Below are 22,432 nucleotides of genomic sequence, written 5' to 3'. Positions count from 1 at the left end.
GGCCGCCACGAATCCTTGGAGCCGCCACGGTAATCCTTGCCTCAGTTTGTGAGCAGGGCTCCCAGTGTCAGGAGATTCACCCTCATTGACACCAGGCAGCCGCAGCAGACAGTCCCTGCGGACAGGGAGGTGGGAGGCTCGACTCCTTTTCTTCATCCACCCGTTTTCAAAGCAGCGAGTGCATCCAGCATCCTCTAGCGCTAACCAGTGAGCTTGGTTTCATGGTTTTATGAATTTAAGATTCACACGTCTCTGATGGGATTTGGTCCATTCTGCTGATGCTAACTGAAGCTCAGAAGGCGCCCGGTCCTTGGCACCCAGCTCTGCTGGGCTCTGAGCCACTTCCTGGTGTGGCAGGATGCTCCAGCCCCTTCTGTGGGTTCCTGTCCCAAATCTGCGCAGCCCTTTGTCTGCAGAGCCCTGCCAGCGAGGCCCTGTCTGGGCCCAGGCAGCCCTGGGAGCCCCCAGGTGCGTGTTCATCGTGCCCTCCTGAGACCCGGGCTGCGACGGACCCACCGTGCTGAGTGCTGCAGCCAGCAGTTCTTTGAACCGGTCACCTCAAGTCCACCAGAAATGCTTCCCAGGGCCACGAAGAGCCTCCCAGGCTGACCCAGACCCTGATCCAAGGATCTCCGGCAGAGCGGAGGAGGGGCTTCCTGAAGTGAGACTCAGGAGAGTGGAACCCACTTCCTACCCGCTAGAGAGGGGCCTTTTCAATTTTGAGAAAAACGTTAACCAGTGCCGAACTGAAACCCATTTGGCTTGAGTGCATTTGCTCAGGAGTCGCATCTCCAGGGGGGTTTGCTCAGGAGTCGCATCTCCAGGGGGTTTTTGCGTCTACTTCCCGCGGGTGGCCAGGCCCTGTCCCCACATGAGGCGAGAGCCACCGGGATGCCCAACGTGAGTGCAGGCGCCGTGGGAGCTACAGGCTCAGACCACACTGAGGCCTGGAGCAGGAAGCTGCAACGTCCACCTCCTCGACCCGGCTCCCCGTCGCCCTGTGGCCCAAGGTGTGATCATTTCATGCCTGATCAGCCTCCCTCTGGCCTGTTCCCCTCCACTGACAGCCAAGCCCAGCCAGGCAGGGCCACTTGGTGCTCCCAGGACAGCCTCCAGGTTCTCTGGCCCACAGGCCTGGAGAGCAGGCCCCACCCTCCCTTCCTCTGCCAGACACCTGCCCGAGGCCCAGCCTTATCCTGCTGCCCTGGGGCCTCTGATGTCCTTGTTTCCTGAAAGGGGCCTTCCCTGACAACATGACCCCCAGGGAACTGACTCAAACAGCTGCTCTTAGCCGGCAGCTCCAATACCGCGGTTTCTCTGATTCCAGCACAGTCTTCCCACGGAAACCTGGCGGCTTAGTCAAATACGGCAGTTTCTGATTGCAGCACAGTTTCCCACAGGAATCTGTTTCTCCGTGTGTCGCCATCTCCTGACCCTGCAGGTTGCACACAGGTGTGTTTCCCTCCTTCAGGGCGCACCGTCCTTCAGGCCAGAAGCTTCCAGAAGGCAGAAATGCTGAGCTCCCTGCAGCGATGCAAGGCGGGCCCCGTATGGCTCTGCACCTTGAGGGCCGACTGCGTCCTCTGGGCTCCGAGGGGCCACTCTCCCGCAGCCATGCAGAGACCCGGAGATCTGAGGCTACAAGGACAGCGTCGGGGCAGGAGGAGTCCTTCCTCATGGTGCCAGCCGGAGGGTGCTCTCCAAGTTCACACCCCAGAGAGTGAGGCTGCAAACGGATTAGGTCTGGATATTTTAAAATTATAAAAATATTAGCAGAAACAAAGGAAAGCTGTCCCTGTCACATTGGGGTAGAGAACATCCTCCTACAAAGCTGCTGAACACAAACAGGTCGGATTCCACATGTTAGAGCGTAGAGCTCTGGGATGTGAGAAGATGCATAAACAACGTCAGAAGCCGGCAACAGACGCAGCAAGCATGTGTGGCGACCAGGCTGAGGCGAGCCCTGATGTGCACAGGCACCCGGCAGCCCCACCTCAGCGGAGAAAGCACAGTCCTTGCATAGGGATTTAGAGGAAAAAATTAAAACTACGAGTCGATACGAACAGATGCTTGGTCTCATTCATAATTACAAAAATGCAAATTAACTCGACAAGTGAGTTTCCCCTAACAGATTGGCAAAGCTGCAGAGACTGGTGCCTGGGCTGCGGCTGGTGAGTAAACCGGTCGGTCATTTATCAGGAGGGTTTGTCACAGCTGTCAGAATTGTAAGTAGATGTGACCTGGGACCCAGCATCCCCCTTCCTGGAATTGAGGGTTCGCACACCTGACGTGGCTGCACCGACATCACACAGGGCCTCCACCGATGCCACACGGGGCCCCCACTGACGCCACACGGGGCCCCCACCAACGCCACACGGGGCCTCCACTGACGCCACACAGGGCCTCCACTGACGTCACACACAGCCCCCACTGAAGCGTCGGTCATGACAACAGAACATGAGAAGCACCCACAGTGGCATCAGAGCAGAGGTGATGGACCCTGTGTGCCCAAACACGCATGTCACAGGTCCCCCAGGGAGACGGATCCCGGCCCGGACACAAGAGTGTGGCAGGTCCCCCCAGGATGGCACAGGAGACCCCAGGAGTTGGCAGCAGAGCAGCCATCGGGGCTCTTGGCCCAAGGTGCAAAGGCAGAGGCGGTGGTTGTGGCCAGTGCCAGGCGAGCTGTGAGGGGACAGGGAGGTGCCAGGTCCCCTACCAGAGGCACGTGCACAGCAGGGAGTCTGTGGGGATGGCCAGTGGCCAGGGGCTGGTGTGCCAGGTGGGCTGCCCCAGGGCACCAGGCAGGGCGCAGGAGGGAGAGAGTAGAGAAGAAGCAGAAATCGGCCTGCGGGGAGGCAGGGCCAGGCATGGGACAGAGAAGGTCAGTCTGGGTTCCTGACCTGGAAGGAGATTCACGCTGTGAAAAAGCCAGGATGCAGGGCAGAGTGCAGCTCAGGAGAGAGAAGAGATGCGTGTCCGGCTGCCTGTGTGTGCTGGGTGTGCACGTATGTGTCTGCATGTGTGCCCACGTCTAGACTGGAAAGCCCCAGGACTGTCCACAAACACACACACACACACACAAGACTGTGGAAGTGGAGCCATCTGCGAGGTGCCATTCATGCCCCAGAGAAGAAAGTGTGGGGTGCTGCGTGCTCCTGGTTTCTTTGTGATACTTTCTGTCTTGCTCAAATAAGACATCTCAGGAGAAAAAGGAGTTTGAGGCAGAATTGGATGAGCTTGGTGATGGTGGTTGGGGCCGGGCTCAGGTGGAGTCAGGGGCCCTGGGATCTGGCTGGGTCCCTGCAGCCTGACCCTGAGACAGACCCTGACAGAGACGGGGAGTCGGCCAGGATGACCAGCTGGCCTGGGGCCCCGGGATGCAGGGCTTTCTGTGAAGACTGGACGCTCCCTGGTCACCCTGGACCTCATGATGGAATGGAGAGGCAGGTCTCAGGGTTCTGTGACAACATCTCGAGACCACCCAGGGAGATGCCTGGGGCCAGGGCAGCCCAGGACACAGGTGCATGTCTACTCAGCCAGCCCAGGACGCGGGTGCGTGTCCACTCAGCCAGCCAGGACTAGAGTGGACACTGAGGGACACTTGGGGACCCCAGACTCCCCTCGGGAGCGGAGCACAGGTGCGGGGGTAGAGCAGGCCCTGGGTCAGGTCCCAGCTCCACACGTGAGCTGTGTGACCTGCGATGTGGCCCTGGGCAGGTTCCTGAGCCGCTCTGGGTTCTGCTGCTTCTTGTGGGGAAGGTGAAGCCCCACACGCAGCCGTCCTGGGAAGAAGCATCTAGTCCTGCGGTGCGGCTGTGTCCAGAGCAGACCTTGTGCAGAGCCCACGTCCTCAGGCAAGGGAGGAAAACCCAGACTTTCAAACAAAAAGAAAAACCCATCTTTCCTTCTACTGAAATCCAGTTTTTGAAGTTTTGAAGTTTTTGACCTAAACACTGAAAGGCTCCACTCTTGAGAGATGCGGCAGCCAGAGGAGTCTGTGCCCCTCAAGGCTACTGTGGGCAGGAAGCCCAGAGGGGTGGGGTCATGAGCCAGCACAGATCAAGCCCAAATGTATGGGTGGCATGGGTGCGAGCGGCGTGGGTGCAGGTGGTGTGGGTGTGGGTGACGTGGGTATGGGTGACATGGGCATGGGTGGCATGGGTGCGAGCAGTGTGGGCTCGGACAGCGTGGGCGTGGGCAGTGTGGGCACAGGTGGCAAGGGCATGGGTGGCATGAGTGCAAGTGGTGTGGGCAGTGTGGGCACAGGTGGCAAGGGCGTGGGTGGCGTGGACATGGGTGGCGTGGGTGCCAACGGCAAGAGCGTGGGTGGCGGGGCGAGCAGCACGGGCGTGGGCAGCATGGGTGCGGGTCCTGCTTCCCCTCAGGGGAATCTCCACGATCCCTGAAACTCAAGCTCCTGGCCCGGAAAAGCGGTGGCCGCGGTCGGGGTGGCACAGACCCCAGAGCTGATGGCCCGTCGTGCCCACAGGCGCACATCTACTCCCTGGGGGCCACACTGAAGGCCGCCCTCGAGTACGTGGCAGAGCCCACGCTGGAACTCAGGCTGAGCCCAGACCTCGAGGCGTTGCTGAGCCGGATGCAGGCGGAGGACCCCGGGGACCGGCCGGACCTCGAGGTAAGCGAGGCTGCCCTGGGCCGCCCCAGGTTGTGACCCTGACCTCACAGGCCCGGACACCATGTGCTCACCCCACATGCGCCCCGCAGCCTCCCCTGGGTTCCGTGACCACGGTCCAATGGCTTTTTGCTTAAAGGAGGACTTGGTTTTTATTGTCCATTTTGGTGTGAAAAGTCTTGCTTGTGACAAGCCTCCTGGTTCTCTGCCGGAGGTGCTGCCTTTTCATACTGGAAAATGGGCAAGACAGGCGCAGGCAGGCTGTGGGGACTGCCCCCAGGTCACCTTCCAAGGATCTGGCCCTGTCGGGTGGGCGGCCACGGGAGATGGCCCCTCCTCCGAGCCTTCCTGTCTGAGGCACTCACGTCCCCAGAGCATCATCGCGCTGTGTGAAGAGAAGCTGCAGCTCACGTCCTCCTGCCGCGTGTGCCGGAGCCTGTCTGCCGTGGGGAGGAGGGTCCTCTCCATCGAGTCCTTCGGAGCACTGCAGGGTGAGCTCTTGAACCCACACACATGCATCCTTGTGCGTGCACATATACCTGTGTACCATGTATACACACGTACACATGCTGTACACCCATGCACACAGACACATGCACACCCCTGCACACATGCTGCACACACCCCTGCACACATACTGCACACACCCATGCACGCACACGTTATACACACCCATGCACACACACACTGCACACACCCATGCACACACGCACACACCCACTCACACATTCATACACATCACATGCACTCGTGTACTCACACAGCCACACACGAGTGTTCAAATAGATCACATATGCCCCGTACACACATATTCACACTTGCTCACAGTCACACACATGCAAATTCAGACATGCCTGTTCACATTGCACACACCCACACCAGAATGCACGCATTACATGCCCGCTGTCATGCCTACCACGTCCACTGTCTCATACGTGGTCAAACACGTGAACATGCTGGTCCTGTGCACACACCCATTTCCACACTCTCATGTGTATTGTGTTGATTGTGCCAGCCTTGCAGGCACCCATGCGGGCAGAGGTGACTCTGGGTCAGCTTCATGTCTGTGGCATTGGTGCCGGGCACATGGGTGTTAGTCTCACGGGCATTTACATAAACGGATGCGTTGATGTTTCACAGCTGATTTTCACCTGCCCCCACCACGGGTGCCAGGCGGGTGCGTTACAGAGCTGCGGCCGCAGCATTTGGGGTGTTCGTGGCTCACGCGGATTCTGGCATCTCTCAGGCCGCCTTTGAACAGAGGCCGTGTCTGTGGGGCCTCAGGAGGGTGGCCGGGGGCACCGTCCTGAGGAGCCTCATGGTGGCCGGCAGGGCCCTCCCTGCTGAGTGAGCACGTTTGCAGCTCAGGGTTTGTGCTGCTGCGGGAGGGGCGCAGTGTGGAGCAGGCAGTTTGTGCAGTGCGGAGTAGGCAGAACAGAGACACGCACAGCAGAGAGAGAGCAATGCTGTGTGTGGGAGGCGGCCACTGACGGCTGTAGCCACATCAGGTTCTTCCTGTGGGGCCTCACGTGTGTAATCCTCGTGGAAAACGACGTGCCTTTGGGTGAGATAATTAGACAGTCCCCGGCTCCCATAGGAAGCCCCAGCAGGAAGCCCCACCTGGCCTGGGGAGAGGCAGCCCCAGCCTCTAGTTAGCCAGGATGATGTGATGAGTGGGGCAGGTGAGGAAGGCGGGAGCCTCCTCCTGTGAGAGCCTGCACTGGGGTCTGTGGTCAGGGGAGGGGAGGGGCGCCCAGCAGCGGTGAGAACCTGCGCTGGGGTCTGTGATGGGGGAGGGAGGGGAGGGGTATCCAGTGGCGGTGAGAGCCTGCGCTGGGGTCTGTGATTGGGGGAGCAGAGGGGAGGGGAGGGGAGAGGTGGGAGGAGAGGGGCAGGAGGGCGCCCAGCTGTGACCACGTCTTGCTTGTGCCCAGATGTCAGCGAGAGCAGCTGGCGGGAGAGGCCTGTCCCAGGAAACGCTGGGCCGAGGAGGCCACCTGGGGACCCCAGCGCTGACCCAGAGGTTCTGCCGGCCCCCAAAGGCCCAGAGTCTGAGGCCAGCCGGGGCCCCAGAGCCTCCCCCACCAAGGCTCTGCTGTCCACCCCGGTGAGAAATGGCGAGAGCCACAGCCGGGAGGAGCTGGCCAGCCTGGTCCTGGATGCCGAGCGCACCCTCGGGGACTTGGACAGAGACGCCCTCAGGAGAAGCCGCCTGCGGAAAGTGCAGACGTTCCCCAGGCTGCTGTCCGACAGCCCAGAGGCCACCCCCTGCCTGCCGCTGACCCACGGGAAAAGCCAGCTGCCCGTGTCGGAATTATTCCCTCCGGACCCCAGGAAGGCCTTTCTGGACAGGAAAAATGGCCTTTCTAGCTTCCAGGCTCAGCCCAAATGCAGGCTGTGGCCGGAGCAGGAGCTGGAACACGAGCTGGGAGGGGTTCCCTGTGCAGGCCGCGGCGCGGACAGGGGCCCTGGGGTGCCCGGCAGTCCAGGACAGCCCGAGACTTCACACCTGAGTCCGGGGCCAGCAGAGGCCAGACCCTCAGACTGCCCTGCAAACCCTCGAGATGCTGACGGTGAAGCCCAGACTCCCGGGGACAATGAGAGAATTCCGGAAGGAGCCAGGCAGCTGGAAAGTGCAGCCGCAGAGCAGGTGGGTGGCTGGGTCTTGCCGGTTCTTGTGTGTGGGCGGAGGGTCGGTGGTCAGTGAGTCCGGGCGGGGCCTCTCCACAGCCGCAAACGCTTTAACGCAGGGAATTAACCTTCACCCTCGCTCCATAATTAAGACATTTTCGTTGAGCTGCCCCATTTCTGAAGGAAGCTGTGGCTGCGGCTGGGGATGCCGCCACCCAGGCACGGCCTCTCGGGTGGACATTTGCCTCTGGATGACCCAGAAGGCAGCCGCCTCCTCAGCCTGGCCCAGGCTCCTCGCGCAGCCCTGCACAGCCGTCCCGAGGGTTAATTTTCTTCTGGGAAGCAAGGCCAGCAGCCCCGGCTCCATGACATCATGTCAGGGGCTGTGTCTCCCCAGTCCTGACGCTCACAGCCTTCCTCATCTTCCTTTCCTGATGGTTTTAAAAGTTAGAAACCAAAGCTGTGGGCTGAGCTTGCTCATCTGTGGGGCTTGGTGGTGTCGGTGCTGGGCCACCTCCGCGGCCTCCACGGGGACAGTGGGATCTGGAGCAGCTGCCCGGACGTGGCATCCGCGCAGGATGGGGCCTCCCCAGCCCAGTGCTGCCCCTGGTCAGCTCCTCCTCGTGAGGGATGGAGGATGCTACTGGAGCCAGTGTTCTGGGGGGCCTGGCCTGCCGGCCCCTCTCTCCAGCTGAAGACGCTTGGGCCAAGGCCTGGCCAAGGGCACTGCCCTCCTTGGCTCCTCGGTGAGCCACCCCCAGCTGTGTCCCGTGAGCAACTCAGGGCAAGGACACCTGAAGCCAGCGGCCCGCATGCAAGTCCATCTGCCAGGCGGCACCTGGCCCGGGAACAGGGCTGCCCTCAAGCCACCTGTCCCACTGGGCCTTGTTGACCTGAAGGACAAGAGCAGACCATTCTGTGGCTCGGGCTTTTCTGCATGTCCTGAGCACGTGTGCCCGTCACCCTCTACCACCCTCCCACTGCTCTCCCTGGCAGCACACCGTCCCACGCACAACAGCCTACCTTCCACAAGGGCACACGGAGGGACAGGGTGGCTGAGCCACCTGTCGGAGGGTGGATTTTGGTCCCAGCTGTCCATGGGGCCTTGGAGTGGAGAGCGGCCTCCCAGGCTGAACGCATGCCTGGTGTCAGGGTGTGTGTGTGCGTGAGAAAATGTACCCAACAAAAGCCACCACTTTCACCTTCTGCAAGAGCCCAGCTCAGCAGCACCGTGTGTGTTCACGCTGTTGCACAGCTGTCCCCACCAGCCCACACGAAACCCCAACCCCCTAGCCCACCCTCCACCTCCATGAGCTCCGTCCAAGGGACCTCGTGGGAGTGGGATGGACAGTGCTTTGTGTCTGGTCTCTTCACTGAGCCCACTGTCTGCACAGTTCCTGCCCAGGGCAGCCTGCGTGAGAACGCTCCCCGTCCCGAGGCCAAGCGCCGTCCACCCTGCCCCTGCATCCGTCCGTGGATGCCTGGGTGCTCCCCGCATTGGCTGTTTCAAGCTGTGCTGCTGCGAACATGGGTGTGCACATATTCGTGAGCCCTGCCCTCAGTTCCTCGGGGAATGTGGCCACATGGAGCTGCTGTCACCGGGGAGGCATATGTTGAGCTTTTTGAGGAACAGCAGCAGTATGGTCTGCAGTGGCTGCACCATGGGACATTTCCATCCACAGGGCCAAGGGCCCCAGTCTCCCCACACTCCCCCACATGCTGGATTTGACTTAGGGACCTCCCCAGCCCTTCTGTCAGGTATGGAGCGGAGTGGGCCTCGCCCTGGCCTGTTCTCCGGACATGCCTCTGCAGGCAGCAGGCCCCGGCAAGCGGTGTCCACACTGACCTCACCGCTCTCCTGTCCACAGTGGGTGTCCCTGCAGGACCTCCTGTCCCAGCTGGGCCGGCCCTTCCGGGAGTACGAGCTGTGGGCCCTGTGCCTGGCCTGCCTCCGCGCACTACAGATGCACCCCAAGCACCCAGGTGACGCATCCCCTCGCCGTCCCATCGCCTCTCCGTCCTGTCCCCCTGCCGTCCCATCCCCCGCCGTCCCATCGCCCCTCCGTCCTGTCCCCCTGCCGTCCCATCCCCCCGCCGTCCCATCCCCCCGCCGTCCCATGCATAATTGGCCCCCACCTGAGCCAAGGGACCCAGGGGCAGCCAGGACAGTCTCTGGTGAATGGAGCAGGCGGCTCCCGTCTGGAGCACCTTGGAGGTGCCTGCTGGGTTGCAGCACCAAGGGAGGTGTGGGGACAGATGCCTGCAAGGCGGACCTTGAAACCGGTGACCCTGTCCTAAAGAGGAACGGGGACCTTGCCATGGCCCTCGCCCACACATTCTCAACACAGTGATGTTGTCCCCAGGGAGGCAGCAATTGGCTTTGGAGTGGGGAGGGAATCTTCGGCATTATACTGGTCTGCCCCGTCAGAGCCCAGCCCTGCCAGACATCTGGGCAGACGGATGGTGCATCTGTGACGTAAAACATCCTGAGGGTGATGAGGGCAGCATCTAAAAGGGCTGGGGGAGAGGCCATGGGAGACACACCCGGCTCCAGTGTCCGTCCACCGTGGGCCCAGGGCTGGGGGAGAGGCCGTGGGAGACACACCCGGCTCCAGTGTCCGTCCACCGTGGGCCCAGGGCTGGGGGAGAGGCCGTGGGAGACACACCCGGCTCCAGTGTCCGTCCACTGTGGGCCCAGGGCTGCCCCATGGGCCCTGACTCAGGACGGGAACTGCGATGCAGGGGCTTCGGCTGAGGAGCTGTTGCCCGTGTTCTCCTTGCTGCCCAGCTCCCTTTCAGCCGCAATTGTGCTGCTGCAGCCACTGTGTGGGCTGGGGCAGTGCTACCCACGGGGAGGGCCGAGAGGAGGCAGCTCCGAGGACGCCAGGGGCTGGGGGGCAGGCCGTGTGCGTGCACTGGCAGGTGCGTGCCCGTGCCATGGGGAGGCTGGGGGGCTGTGCCCTGACCGAGGCTCTGCAGCTCCTCCCCCCCAGCCAACCCCAAGTGCAGGGCAGCACGCATGCCCGCCCTGACCCAAGCTCTGCCACAGCCTACCTGTGTCTGGACTCCGTGCTGGTTGCTGAGGACGGGGCTGTGCTCTTCCAGCCACCCCCTGCCAACGGTGAGTGTGTGGGGTCCCCCTCAGGCTGAGTCCAGCACCGGCTCGCCAGGGGTGAGGAAAGCTCAGCTGGGGTTTCTCTCTTAGGTTCCTATGACTCGTTCTTTCTGGCTCCCGAGCTGGCAGAGGAGAGGCTGGTAACTGAAAAGGTACCTGGGGCCTCCTCACCCTTCCCCAGCCCTGCCCCCAGCCCTCGGGGGTGCCACATCCCCCATCTGTCCAGCAGCCCCTCGTCAGGACTCAGGGGAGTCAGGGCAGCCCTTCCTGGCCAGGCGGCCACAGGCAGTATCTGCCAGCAGGGCCGTGGCTCTAGCCGGGGCACTAGGACCGGGCTCGGTGTGGACAGCACTAGTCATGTGCCCTAGAGCTCACGAGAACCGAGGGCTCAACGTCCGGGGATGTGCATAAGGTGCCTGTGAAACAAGAGCATTATTAAAATTTAAATTATACAAATTTAAATACAATTAAATAAATTACATTCAAAATCAAGGTAGAACTTCCACTCAGGAAGGATAGAAATGTGTACTTCCCCGCTCCTCCCACCAAGGAGGAGCACTAAGTACCCTACACTAAGCACCCTGCACTAAACAAACACCCTGCACGAAGCACCCTGCACTAAACACCCTGCACTAAGCACCCTGCATTCAGCACCCTGCACACTGTGCAAAAAACAAGCACCAGGCCACCTGCAGGAGAAGGCAGCTGGCAAGGGGCCTCTGGACCAAGGAACAAGGCAGCTGTGAGTGCCCTGGATTTTCTTTCTGCCTCATATATTGAGACTTGGATGTACAGAAGCCAGTGACTGGGAAAAACCAGTGGGCACACACACACTAAAAGCTGTGCTTTTTCATCTTCTGGGGATGTTGTCTGGAGAAACTCGGAATGGTCCACCATTTGCCAAACCACTGAAGGCTTTCCTGCAATCTAGTCTGTAATGACAAGAGGCTGTCACAAACCCCAGCAATAGATGGTTCACCTTTACACCAAGAAGGCTGGAAAAGCGCCACAATCTGCAGGTGGCCCAGGCCGACCTCAGGGGGTTGGTGCTGTGAGACCTGAAGCTCTTACGAGATTTCTGAAACAAAAATCGCGTCCATGAGGCTGCAGTGGCTCTGGTGCACTGTGTGTGTTCCTGTAGGATCCAGCGTCTTTCCTCTTCAAGGAACAAAAATCGCTGGGAAAGTGTTGAGGCACAAGCACAGAGTCAGAAAACTAAAGAAAAAATGAAGCTTGTTTGAGTAATAAAAAATAATTTAAGCCCCAACAGGCCAGACACGGTGACTCATGCCTGTAATTCCAGCAATTTGGGAGGCCAAGGCAGGCAGATCACTTTAGTCCAGGAGTTTGAGACCAGCCTGGGCAACATGGCGAAACCCCATCTCTACTAAAAATACAAAAATTAGCCAGGTGTGGTAGCGCACGCCTGTAATCCCAGCTACCCAGGAGGCTGAGGTGGGAGGATCGTTTGAACCCAGGAGGTTGCAGTGAGCCAAGATCATGCTGCTACACTCTAGCCTGGATGACAGAGTGAGACCCTGTCTCAAAAAAAACAAATTCTCCAACAGGGCCGGGTGTGGTGGCTTATGCCTGTAATCCCAGCACTTTGGGAGGCCGAGGCAGGCAAATAACCTGACGTTAGGAGTTCAAGACACCCTGGCCAACACGGTGAAACCACATCTCTACTAAAAATAAAAAAATTATCCAGGGGTGTTGGTGTGTGCCTGTATCCAGGGGTGTTGGTGTGTGCCTATAATCCCAGCTACTTGGGAGGCTGAAGCAGGAACATCGCTTGAACCAGGAGGCGGAGGTTGCAGTGAGCAAAGATGATGCCACCGCACTCCAGCCTGAGTAACAGAGCGAGACTCAGTCTCAAAAAAATAAGTAAATAAAATAAATGCCCCAAAAAATGCCTGGGTCTGTAGTCAGAGGACCAGGGAGAACCAGATGCGTTTATACTCCCTGCTGTGCACCAGCCAAACCCCATGGGAGCACTGTGTCCCCGCCCAGCAAGGGCCGAGCCTGGAGCCTGGACTCATCCTTGTGAGACTGCAGAGAAGTGCCCAGTGCCTGCCCTGGCCCCAGGTGGCCTCAGAGAAAGTGAGCAGGAGCCAGGACCTTCCTTCCCTGCAGCCTACCCCGCACGGACAACTGGAAAACATGGCTGAAAGGAACTGGAGACTGCACAAGCAAGTGGAAACGCATCCCATGCTCACAGATGGGCAGGATCAGTGTTGGTAAAGTGGCTACACTGCCCAAAGCAATCCGTAGAGTCGATGCTATTGCTATCAAACTACCAATGTCATTTTTCACAGAATTAGAGGAAACTATTCTAAAATTCATATGGAACCAAAAAAGAGCTGAATAGCCAAAGCAATTTTCAGTGAAAAGAACAAAGCCAGAGGCATCACGTTACCCAACTTCAAACTATACTACAAGGCCACAGTAACCCAAACAGCATGGCACTGGTACAAAAACAGATACATAGACCAATGGAAGAGAATAGAGAGCCCAGAAATAAGGCTGCACACCTACAACCATCTGATCTTCGACAGAGCTGACAAAATCAAGCAATGGGGAAAAGATCCATGATACCAAGAATCAGGAAGATGTCAAACTGAATGAAAAAAGGCAACCAATAGATACCAACCTGGAGATGACAGAAATGTTAAAAATGACTTTAAAATTTTTAAAGCAACCATCATAAAATGCTTCATTGGGCAATTGCAGACATGCTTGAAACAAGTGAAAAGTCTCAGCAAAGAAATAGAAAGTTTCAACAAAGAAATAGAAAATAAAAGAAAAGCTAATGGAAATTTTAGAGCTGATTTTTTAAGAAACTCAACAAATGGGCTTAAAAGCAGAATAGAGAGGGCAGAGGAAAGAATTGGTGAAATGGAGACAGAACTATAGGAATTACACAGTTTGGACAACAAAGAGAAAATAGACCAAAAAAACTGAACAGAGCCTGAGAAGCTTGTGGGACTATAACAAAAGATCTAATATCCATGTCATCAAAATCCTGGAAAGAGAAGAGAAGGAGGGTGGGGCATAAAAAGTACTCAAAGAAATAATAACTGAAAACTTCCGAATTATGGCAAGACGCATAAACCTACAGATTTACGAAGGTGAGAAAACCCCGAACATGATCAATGCAAAGAAATCCACACTAGGTAGGACACATCATAGTCAAACCTCTGAATACTAACCCTCCCCTCTCCAAAAAAATAAAAGTAAAAAACAAGAAGAGAGAGAAACAGCAGCTTTTACATATATACATATGGAGGGAAACAGCTCAAATGATCAGATTTCTCATCAGTAATTGTAGAGGAAGTGCATAGCATTTTATTAAGTGCTGAAAGAACTTTCAACCCAGAAACCTATTTCCAGAAAAAATATCCTTCAGAAATTAAGGAAACAGGCTGGATGCAGTGGCTCAGGCCTGTAATCCCAACACTTTGGGAGGCCAAGGCAGGTGGATCATCTGAGGTTAGGAATTTGAGACCAACCTGGCCAAGATGGTGAAACCCCGTCTCTACTAAAAATACAAAATTTAGCTGGGCATGGTGGTGGGTGCCTGTAACAATCCCAGCTACTTGGAGGCTGAGGCAGGAGAATCACTGGAACCTGGGAGGCAGAGACTGCAGTGAGCCCAGATAGAGCCATTGCATTCCAGCCAGGGTGACAAGAGTGAGATACTGTCTCTTAAAAAAATAAAGGAGGAGGCTGGGCGTGGTGGCTCAAGCCTGTAATCCCAGCACTTTGGGAGGCCAAGATGGGCGGATCACGAGGTCAGGAGATCGAGACCATCCTGGCTAACCCGGTGAAACCCTGTCTCTACTAAAAATACAAAAAACGAGCCGGGCGAGGTGGCGGCGCCTGTAGTCCCAGCTACTTGGGAGGCTGAGGCGGGAGAATGGCGTAAACCCGGGACGCGGAGCTTGCAGTGAGCCGAGATCCAGCCACTGCACTCCAGCCTGGGCGACAGAGCGAGACTCCGTCTCAAAAAAATAAATAAATAAATAAATAAAATAAAGGAGGAAGAAGGAAGAAAGAAGAGAAGGGAGGAAGAAGAACAAGAAGAAGGAAAAAGGAGAAGGAGGGAGGAGGAGGAGAAGAAGAAAGGAAGAAGATTGACAGAGTAATGTTTAGAAACATGACCTAACCATGTACTGTCTACCAGAAACTCACTTCAAATAAAACAATGTAAGTAGGTTGCAAGTTAAAAGAGTTAGAAAAGATACATTATGAAAATGATAAAAAGAAAGCAGAAGTGACTGCATTAATATCAGGTAAAGTGTACTTCAGAGCAAAGAAAATTACCAGAGACAAAGAGGGACATTCTATAACAATAAAAGGTCACTCCACCAAGAAGACATAGCAATCCTAAACGTTATACGCCACCAAATAACAGAGCTGCAGACTCCACCAAGAAGGCATAAGCCAATCCTAAACGTCATACGCGCCAAATAACAACTGCAGACTCCACCAAAGAAGACTACCAATCCTTAAAACGTATAACGCACCAAATAACAGAGCTGCAGACTCCACCAAGAAGGCATAGCAATCCTAAACGCATAGGCGCCAAATAACAGAGCTGCAGACTCCACCAAGAAGGCATAGCAAATTCCTAAACGTATACGCGCCAAATAACAGAGCTGCAGACTCCACCAAGAAGGCATAGCAATCCTAAACGTATACGCGCCAAATAACAGAGCTGCAGACTCCACCAAGAAGGCATAGCAATCCTAAACGTATACGCGCCAAATAACAGAGCTGCAGAATATGTGAAGCAAAATGGATGGGATTAATGGAGAAACAGATGAATCCACAATTACGGTTAGAGATTTCAGTTTCCCTCTCTCAACACTTGACAGAACAGTCAGACTGTAAACCAGTAAAAATAGGAAGGAACTGAACACCACCAGCAATCAACAGGGTTGGGTCAACATTAAAGGACACTCCACCCAACAACAGCAGAATCCACATTCTTCTTAGTTGCCCACTGACTCTACACCAAGCTAGACCAAATCCTGGGCCATAACGCAAACCTCAACACATTTAAAAGAATTTAAGTCATACAAATATGTTATCTGACCACAGTAACAAAAATAAAAGGGAAATTTTCCAAATACTTGGAAACAAAACAACACATTCTAAATACTCTATGTGTCAAAGAGGAAATTTCAAGGAAATTTTAAAAACATAGAACTGAGTGAAAATGAAAATGCAACAGAGAATGTACCAAGATTTTTGTGCCAATGGCGATGTGCTGGCTAAGATATTGGACTGTAGTTTTGCAAGCTGCCACTGTTGAGGAAACTGGGAACAAAGTACATAGGCTCTCTCTATATTATTTCTTAAAACTATGTCAATCTAGTTATCGCAAAATAAAAGGTGAATTTTTTAAAAGTGTAGCAGGTGCTCAAAATGGGTAATTTCCTACTTACCTGACTCTAGTTGGCTGTCACTGTGCTCACGGGGCGGTCTGCGTCCGCTGTGCCTGGATGGGGGGAACTCTCTAAAGGGGAGCTTCCTCTTCCCAGCTCTACACTCAAGGGCACTGTGTTGGCAGCCGGAAGTCAGCCACGTGGGAGTACTTACACCAGGGAAAGCAGCCAACGCTACAAATGTCTTGTTCTGTTGACTCTCGGGACTTAACTGAAGTGATGGAGAGCACGTGGATAATGTGATTAAACTTAAAAGTGTGTCATGTCTATAGCCGCTCCATTGCAGATAGCCCAAAAGATGGAGGACATGGTCTTCCAATATCCACCACGATCATCTGATTCAGCAAAGACGTCGTTCAGAGCAGTGCCCCGAATTCCAGCATGGGTCTGTCCTGTTTCACTTCTGTCTCATTTACTGAAATGGATGAAAACATCAACCAGCACTCATGTCGGAAGCACCTGTGTATTGCGTGGACCGCAGATGAACGTCAGTAAAAATCAATGAAAGCCTTCAGTGAGAATGGACGGGCTCTGTGGATCTTACAAAAAGAGCATGAAACGGTGTGCTGTGCATCCTTTCCATCAGCAGCGTGCCGAATGAACTCAGTTTGCACACAGGTGGTGTGCTCGCTCAGAGAGCCGGTTGTTAGCCATGTAGCAGCACAGCACCGGTTGGGGGGCTCCCGGGAGCGGGGTCCATGAGGAGGGAACTGTGCCGGCCAGTTCTCCTCAGACCCTCGAGCTGCTGCCTTTGTGAGGAGAGCGGAAGGCGGGAAAGTCCAGTTGAGGCTTCCAACCCTCAGGTGTTTTAAAACACGGACAGAACCACGGAAGAGTTTGACCTGCAGGTTCCTGGACCATGACCTGGAGGCAGATGTGGGGGTCCAGGGTGGGGCCTGACAGATGCTGAGGAGGGTTCCTGAGGAGAGGCCCTCTGTGGGAGCAGTGCCTGGGTGCCCCTCAGGGTGCCTGACGTGGGCAGGTCTGCTGGGCACAGTGGGCCACAGCCCTGCGGTCAACACCACTGTTCTCTCCCCACCCGCCCAGGCCTCTGTGTACTGTGTGGCCGCTGTCCTGTGGACCGCAGCCAAGTTCAGTGTCCCCCGCAACCACAAGCTGGCCCTGCCACGCAGGCTCAAGACCCTCCTCCTGGACATGGCCAGGCGCAGTGCCCCAGAGCGGCCGTCCGTGGCCGAAGCCATCAAGGTAACCACGCCGCTGTCATGGTCCCAGCCCGGGGTCTAAGGACTGTGGGCAGTGGCCACCCTCAGTGAGCTGGAGGTGGAGGAGCACAGGCTGCCAGTGTGCAGGTGATGAGGCCACCAGCTCTGTTTCTAGGTCCTTGTCTCTAGACATCAGCCCGGCCATCACATAGGGAAGGGAGTGGGTTTCGCATCATGGCCACATCCATTCGGGCAGACAGCATGGGGGTCTCTGCTGCTCCCCACCACGGCCATTCCTCCTGCAGAGCCTGCTCTCTCCAACTTGTCCAAGAGGCCAAGGCAGGGGCAAGCGGTGTCCTGTGGCCACGTACAGACCCCTGCTCTTAGGCCCTGCTGGAGGGAAGCAGAGAGAGGCCTCCACACCCCATCCCCACCCTGAACCCCCACCTCCTCTGAGGATCCCACCAGCCCCACCCCTCCCTGCTTGATCTCCCTGCTGGACTCAGGCTTTGGGGCTGGGTTCTAACACACTCCTGCTGGGACCTGTGCCCACACTCAGCAGGTGGAGCTGAGCCATGTGTGGGTGATCAGGAGGACCTCCTGGGGAGGAGCCAAACCCTGATGTGTGGGTGATCAGGAGGACCTCCTGAGGAGGAGCCATGTGTGGGTGATCAGGAGGACCTCCTGGGGAGGAGCCAAACCCTGATGTGTGGGTGATTAGGAGGACCTCCTGAGGAGGAGTCAAGCCGTGTGTGGGTGATCAGGAGGACCTCCTGAGGAGGAGTCAAGCCGTGTGTGGGTGATCAGGAGGACCTCCTGGGGAGGAGCCGTGTCTGCAGGAGCGGAGACGGCCATGGAGTTGGGGACCTGAGCCCAGCCGTCTCCGCCTCAACTGCTCTGTGGCCTTGGGCGGGTCACTCAGACCCTCTGGGCCTCTCAGGCCTCCTCTGCCATGGGAGGATGAGATCTAGAAACGACTGGACGTCCGCTAAGCAGTGAAAGCAGATTTTATTTGGTAACTACCGAGAGCCAAGGAAGCTGAGCTCAGTTCCCACATGCACAAGGCCTGGGCTTATAAAGGGAGAACAGGAGTGGCCGGGGGCAGAGCGTGCGGGCCTCAGGTGAACGTGATCAAGGGCTGCCAGTGTCCAGGCGCCGAGGCCACCAGGTCTGTGGCCTCACGTTGGGTTTGGGATTCTGCCCTCCCAGAGAGCCTGGGGGACAGTGGCCGACTCTGAGCCCTTTTCAGGAAATGCTCTAAGAAAGGCTTGTCCCGGGCCTGTTGTCAGGTGTCGATGAGAACAAACAGGAAACCCTCCTGGCAGCCCTGAGCTTTTTCAGATGGGGACCCAGTGCCATGGGGACGGTAGCAGCCGTAGCTGAGGCCTGTCGGGACGTGTGAACCATCTCCTCCCTCCAGGTGTGCGGCAGCTACCTCCTGCAGCGAGGCATGGACAGCCGGAAAATCCTCGCCCACCTCAGGGCTTCCACCTGCCAGGTGGGCGGGGCTAGAAGAGCTGGGCTGCCTCCTCCCCCGCTGCTCTTAGCTTCCTCCCACCTGCATGCGCTTGCCCCTGCCTGGCCGCTTCCAGCAGCCCCACACCCGGGTGTCTGTTGACCACCGAGCTGTGGGTGGGTGCGTCTGGGGGTGCGGGGGACACTTGGGTCCTATCTCCTGAAGGCCCCACAGTGGCCCCCAGGGAACCAGATCAGGATCGGGGCAGGGTCCCAAGGATGGGACCCGGGAGCACCCACCCCAGGCACAGAGAGCTTTGGGAATGTGGGCCCTGAGTCTCGCATGGTGCCGGCGTCTCCCACTCCCCGGAACCCACGGAAACCTGGTTGGATTGGGAGGCAAAGGAGCCCCAACGGCTCCCTCTGCAGGCAGAGCCGCTGCAGAGCTCAGGCTGTGCGGCCGCCACACCCAGCTCCTCCCCATCAGGAAGCTCCACTGCACCAGCGGGTGGATGGAGGGGCGCCCTGTGGGTGTTGCCAGTGCTGGCGGAGCTCCATGGTCACCTGGCCCAGGGCTGTCGCCTCCTCCCCAGGTGTACCAGGAGGAAGAGACCATCAGCCTCCAAAACGCCTTCTCAGTGGTTGAACTGAAGCCAAGTGTGGCACCAGCCCCAGAGCCCAGCCCAGGTGGGTCCCCGACCAGCCCCTGCTGCCCCACTGGCCCCTGCACCCCACACCACGGCTGCCCCCACCTTTGCATGAACTGACACAGCCGGGCACCTCCCAGAAACTCAGGCAGCAAGTCTAGAGCTCGGCCGACGTGGCCAGTGCAGCCCAGCCTGCCTGCCCCTGCCAGCCCCCATCTCTCCCAAAACTCCTGGTCCCTCAGGCCCCAGTTCCAGGTTCTCACTCCCATCTCCCAGCAGCTGGCCCTCCCAAGCCCACATCTGGAGACCCCCCACAGGGTCCACACAGAGCCCACTCACCCCTGTACTGAGCCCTCCTCAGCAGGCCCCTCCAAGCCTTCTGGTGGGACCTGGTCTTTCTGGCCTGTCCCCTCCTCCTGGCCTTCCCCCAAGCACCAGTGACACCCACCCTCCCGTTCCGGGGCCAGGCCGGGCACAGAGGGAGCCGCTGGGGACATGCGGGAGGGGACGTGGCAGCCGCACGCTGCGTGGGATGAGCCGGTGGTGTGGCACGTGCTGGGGCCACTCCGCCCGCACCCTCAGCCCCCTGGGTCCCCAGGCTTCCTGCCGGTGAACGGCAACACCAGGCTTGTGGCTGTGCCAGGGCCGGTGCCCGGCCAGCGCCCCTGCCGTGAAGAAGCCACCCAGCTGCCTGCAGCGCTCACCTCCGAGGCCACGCACTTCAAGCCCATCGTCCTCGCGCAGGACGCGGTCACGGCCAGGTGAGCTTCGTCCCCACACCCGGGAGCTGCTGGGTCCCGCGCACGGCAGCCCCCCCTGAGCTCCCCGCCTCCCGTAGGGACCAGCCTGCCTTGGCCCAGGAGGAGTCCCAGGAGAGGGGCAGCCAGAGGGAGGGAGAAGGTGAGGAGAAGCTCTCCCCAGAGGCCCTCGCCGGGTCCCCCAGCCTGAAGACGCCTGACGGGCCGGCGCCTGGTCTGGGGTCACAGGGAGCAGCCCCAGAGCCTCCTGGGGAGTCAGCGCAGCGTGACCCCGCCCAGAGCTGCCCCTGCTGTCCACCCCGGGCCCCAGCAAACCAGCCAGAGGAGGCCTCATCGGCAGCTCCCAGCTCTCCAGTCCCCGCCCCGCCCATGAAGGCATCTGTGCTGCCTGAAAAGCCAGGGCCATCTGTGCAGGCCCCACCTGGAGTCACTTCCGGGGGTCTCAGGCCCGACACCCTGGGGCCCACCACAGCCCACCACGGCCCACGCCACCCGCCCAAGCCTCCTAGAAGCAAGGCCACCGAGCGCCCGGGCCAGGACCCAGAGGGCCCCAGGGCCACCCCTGCCGGGGAACGTGATGACCAGAGCCCAGACAGTGTGGCAGAGAGGCCACGGCCCGCAGACCGGAGGCTTTGTCTGCCCTGCGTGGACGCCTCGCCACTCCCAGGGAGGACGGCCTGCCCGTCGCTGCAGGAGGCCACGCGCCTCATCCAGGAGGAATTTGCCTTTGATGGCTACCTGGACAATGGGCTGGAGGCTCTGATCATGGGTACGTGGGGGCTGCAGATGCCCCAGTGGAGGCCTGGGCCAGGGAGAGCCCCACAGGGGACTCAGGGCTGCCCCACGCCCACCCTCCAGCCCCACAGCCGACATCAGCCACGAGGAATCCAGACAATCAGCCTTGCCACCATCTCACTTGTCTCCATCGTTTTGCAAAACCAGGGGAGTACATCTTCGCCTTGAAAGATCTCACCTTTGCCACTTTCTGTGGCGCCATTTCTGAGAAGTTCTGTGATCTGTACTGGGATGAGAAGTTGCTGCAGAACCTCTTTAGAGTGGTGAACGGGCAGGCGTCGCCCTCCCCAAGGTGGGTGCCCAGGTGGGCCCTGCATCCCCGCCCCTCCTGGACGCCCACTGTGCTCAGGTTCTGCTGCCCCGACCCGGCCCAGCCTTCCCCTCCCAACCCTCGGCTTCTGTCTTGCTGCCGTCTCCAGGGGGCCACCCTTGGTGGAGCTGGGGGGGGTGTCCCAGCAGCCCCTCCTGGGCCCGACGCCGACCCACAGCCCCTCCCGGGCCCGACGCCGACCCACAGCTTTCCCGTCGGGCCTGGGTTTCTTCTGGAGGAGGAAAGGGCTTGCAGGGAATATGAGGCAGGGGCTCTCCAGGAGGCTGCAGGGGGCCTGGGCAGTGGTGGCCACAGGGCTCCCTGCTCAGAGGGACCAGTGTGAGGGCCCCAAGGAGGAAAGGAGACCCCCAAACAGGCGGCCCCAGACCCTGAGCCGTGTTGGGTGGGGCAGCAGCCACCCCACATTGCCTTGCTCACAGCTCCATGTGGTGCTGGCAGCCCAGGCAGCTCCTGCGCCTGTGTGTGGCGTGAACTCACAGCTGTGAGCAAGTGCACCCACCTCAGCCCCCGCCTCCCCGGCCCGCAGCCCTGAGAGGCTGCTCCAGAGCCCCCCAGGGACCCCAAGCAGTGAATGATCCAGGGACCCCATTGGCTGCTGTGCCCCTTAGTGACCGGAAGGGTGAGCTCCTGCTGCCTCCAGTGAGGGCTCCGCATGGCCGTGTGGGCCTGTGGGCCTGGCCCTGTGGAGACTGAAGCCTCCTCCCAGTGGGCAGGGATGGAGACGTGGGGACGGCCACCTGACCTGCATTCTTGCCGTCAGCACGGTTGAGGACGCTGGGTCACAGCTCGAGGGCAGCCGGAGCCCCCGCTCCCCGTCCAGCAGGAGGCCCTCGCTGCACCACCTGGGTAAGTGCTGGGCAGGCCCCACGGCAGGAGCTCTGCAGGGCAGGCTCCTCCTCTGTGCTCTGCAGGCTCCTCCTCTGTGCTCTGCAATTCAAGGGGCATCCCGGGGTCCTGGCAGCCTCGGACTGTGCGGCTCTGGTGGCACTGCCTTTGCCCCAGGGTGCCCCAGCCAAAGGCCATCCTCTCCTGGGGGCGAGCAGGAACCTGGGGTCTTGGAGGTGGGGGGTCCTCTGTCACCAGTCACTGGGACAGTGGGAGCCGCCAGGAGCCAGGTGGGATCCCCTCTCCAAGCAGAGGCGGGCCTGTGAGCCCGGGGCTTTGGTAACAAGGCAGAAGCAGCTGCCAAAAGACCCTGGGGCTGGGCTCCCAAGGCACATGAATGCCGGGCTGGGGAAGTCCCAGTGTCTGGCCAGCAGGCTTGGTATTAGGGACAAGGTGGTGGTGGTGGTCACCCTCAGGCTGTCCATGGTCATAGCCAGGTTTGGTGATGGACCCAGCTCCTATTCCAACAAGTCGGAGACCAGGCAGGTAGACTGGGGCATGAGGCCTGTGCACTCCTGGATGGCAGGAAAGCCAGGGACAGAGCTGGGGACCACTTTTTAAATTCC

The 22,432-nt window shown here is 58.5% G+C and overlaps 1 protein-coding gene across 1 annotated transcript in view; it reads left to right on the top strand.

Moving 5' to 3' along the window:
- KNDC1 (kinase non-catalytic C-lobe domain containing 1) overlaps positions 1 to 22,432 on the top strand; it is a 67,168-nt gene that overhangs the window by 23,733 nt on the left and 21,003 nt on the right. Inside the window, 13 exon segments of the mRNA XM_017893863.1 lie at positions 4,493 to 4,639; positions 5,010 to 5,127; positions 6,571 to 7,286; positions 9,136 to 9,250; positions 10,317 to 10,388; positions 10,473 to 10,534; positions 16,880 to 17,038; positions 18,416 to 18,493; positions 19,044 to 19,137; positions 19,696 to 19,858; positions 19,936 to 20,624; positions 20,798 to 20,942; positions 21,742 to 21,827. Of these exon segments, the coding sequence (XP_017749352.1) occupies positions 4,493 to 4,639; positions 5,010 to 5,127; positions 6,571 to 7,286; positions 9,136 to 9,250; positions 10,317 to 10,388; positions 10,473 to 10,534; positions 16,880 to 17,038; positions 18,416 to 18,493; positions 19,044 to 19,137; positions 19,696 to 19,858; positions 19,936 to 20,624; positions 20,798 to 20,942; positions 21,742 to 21,827 (2,644 nt within the window).

Source organism: Rhinopithecus bieti, unplaced genomic scaffold (assembly GCF_001698545.2).
Source record: "Rhinopithecus bieti isolate Rb0 unplaced genomic scaffold, ASM169854v2 scaffold_24263, whole genome shotgun sequence".
NCBI lineage: Eukaryota > Metazoa > Chordata > Mammalia > Primates > Cercopithecidae > Rhinopithecus > Rhinopithecus bieti.
This window is presented reverse-complemented; position numbering and strand designations above follow the sequence as displayed.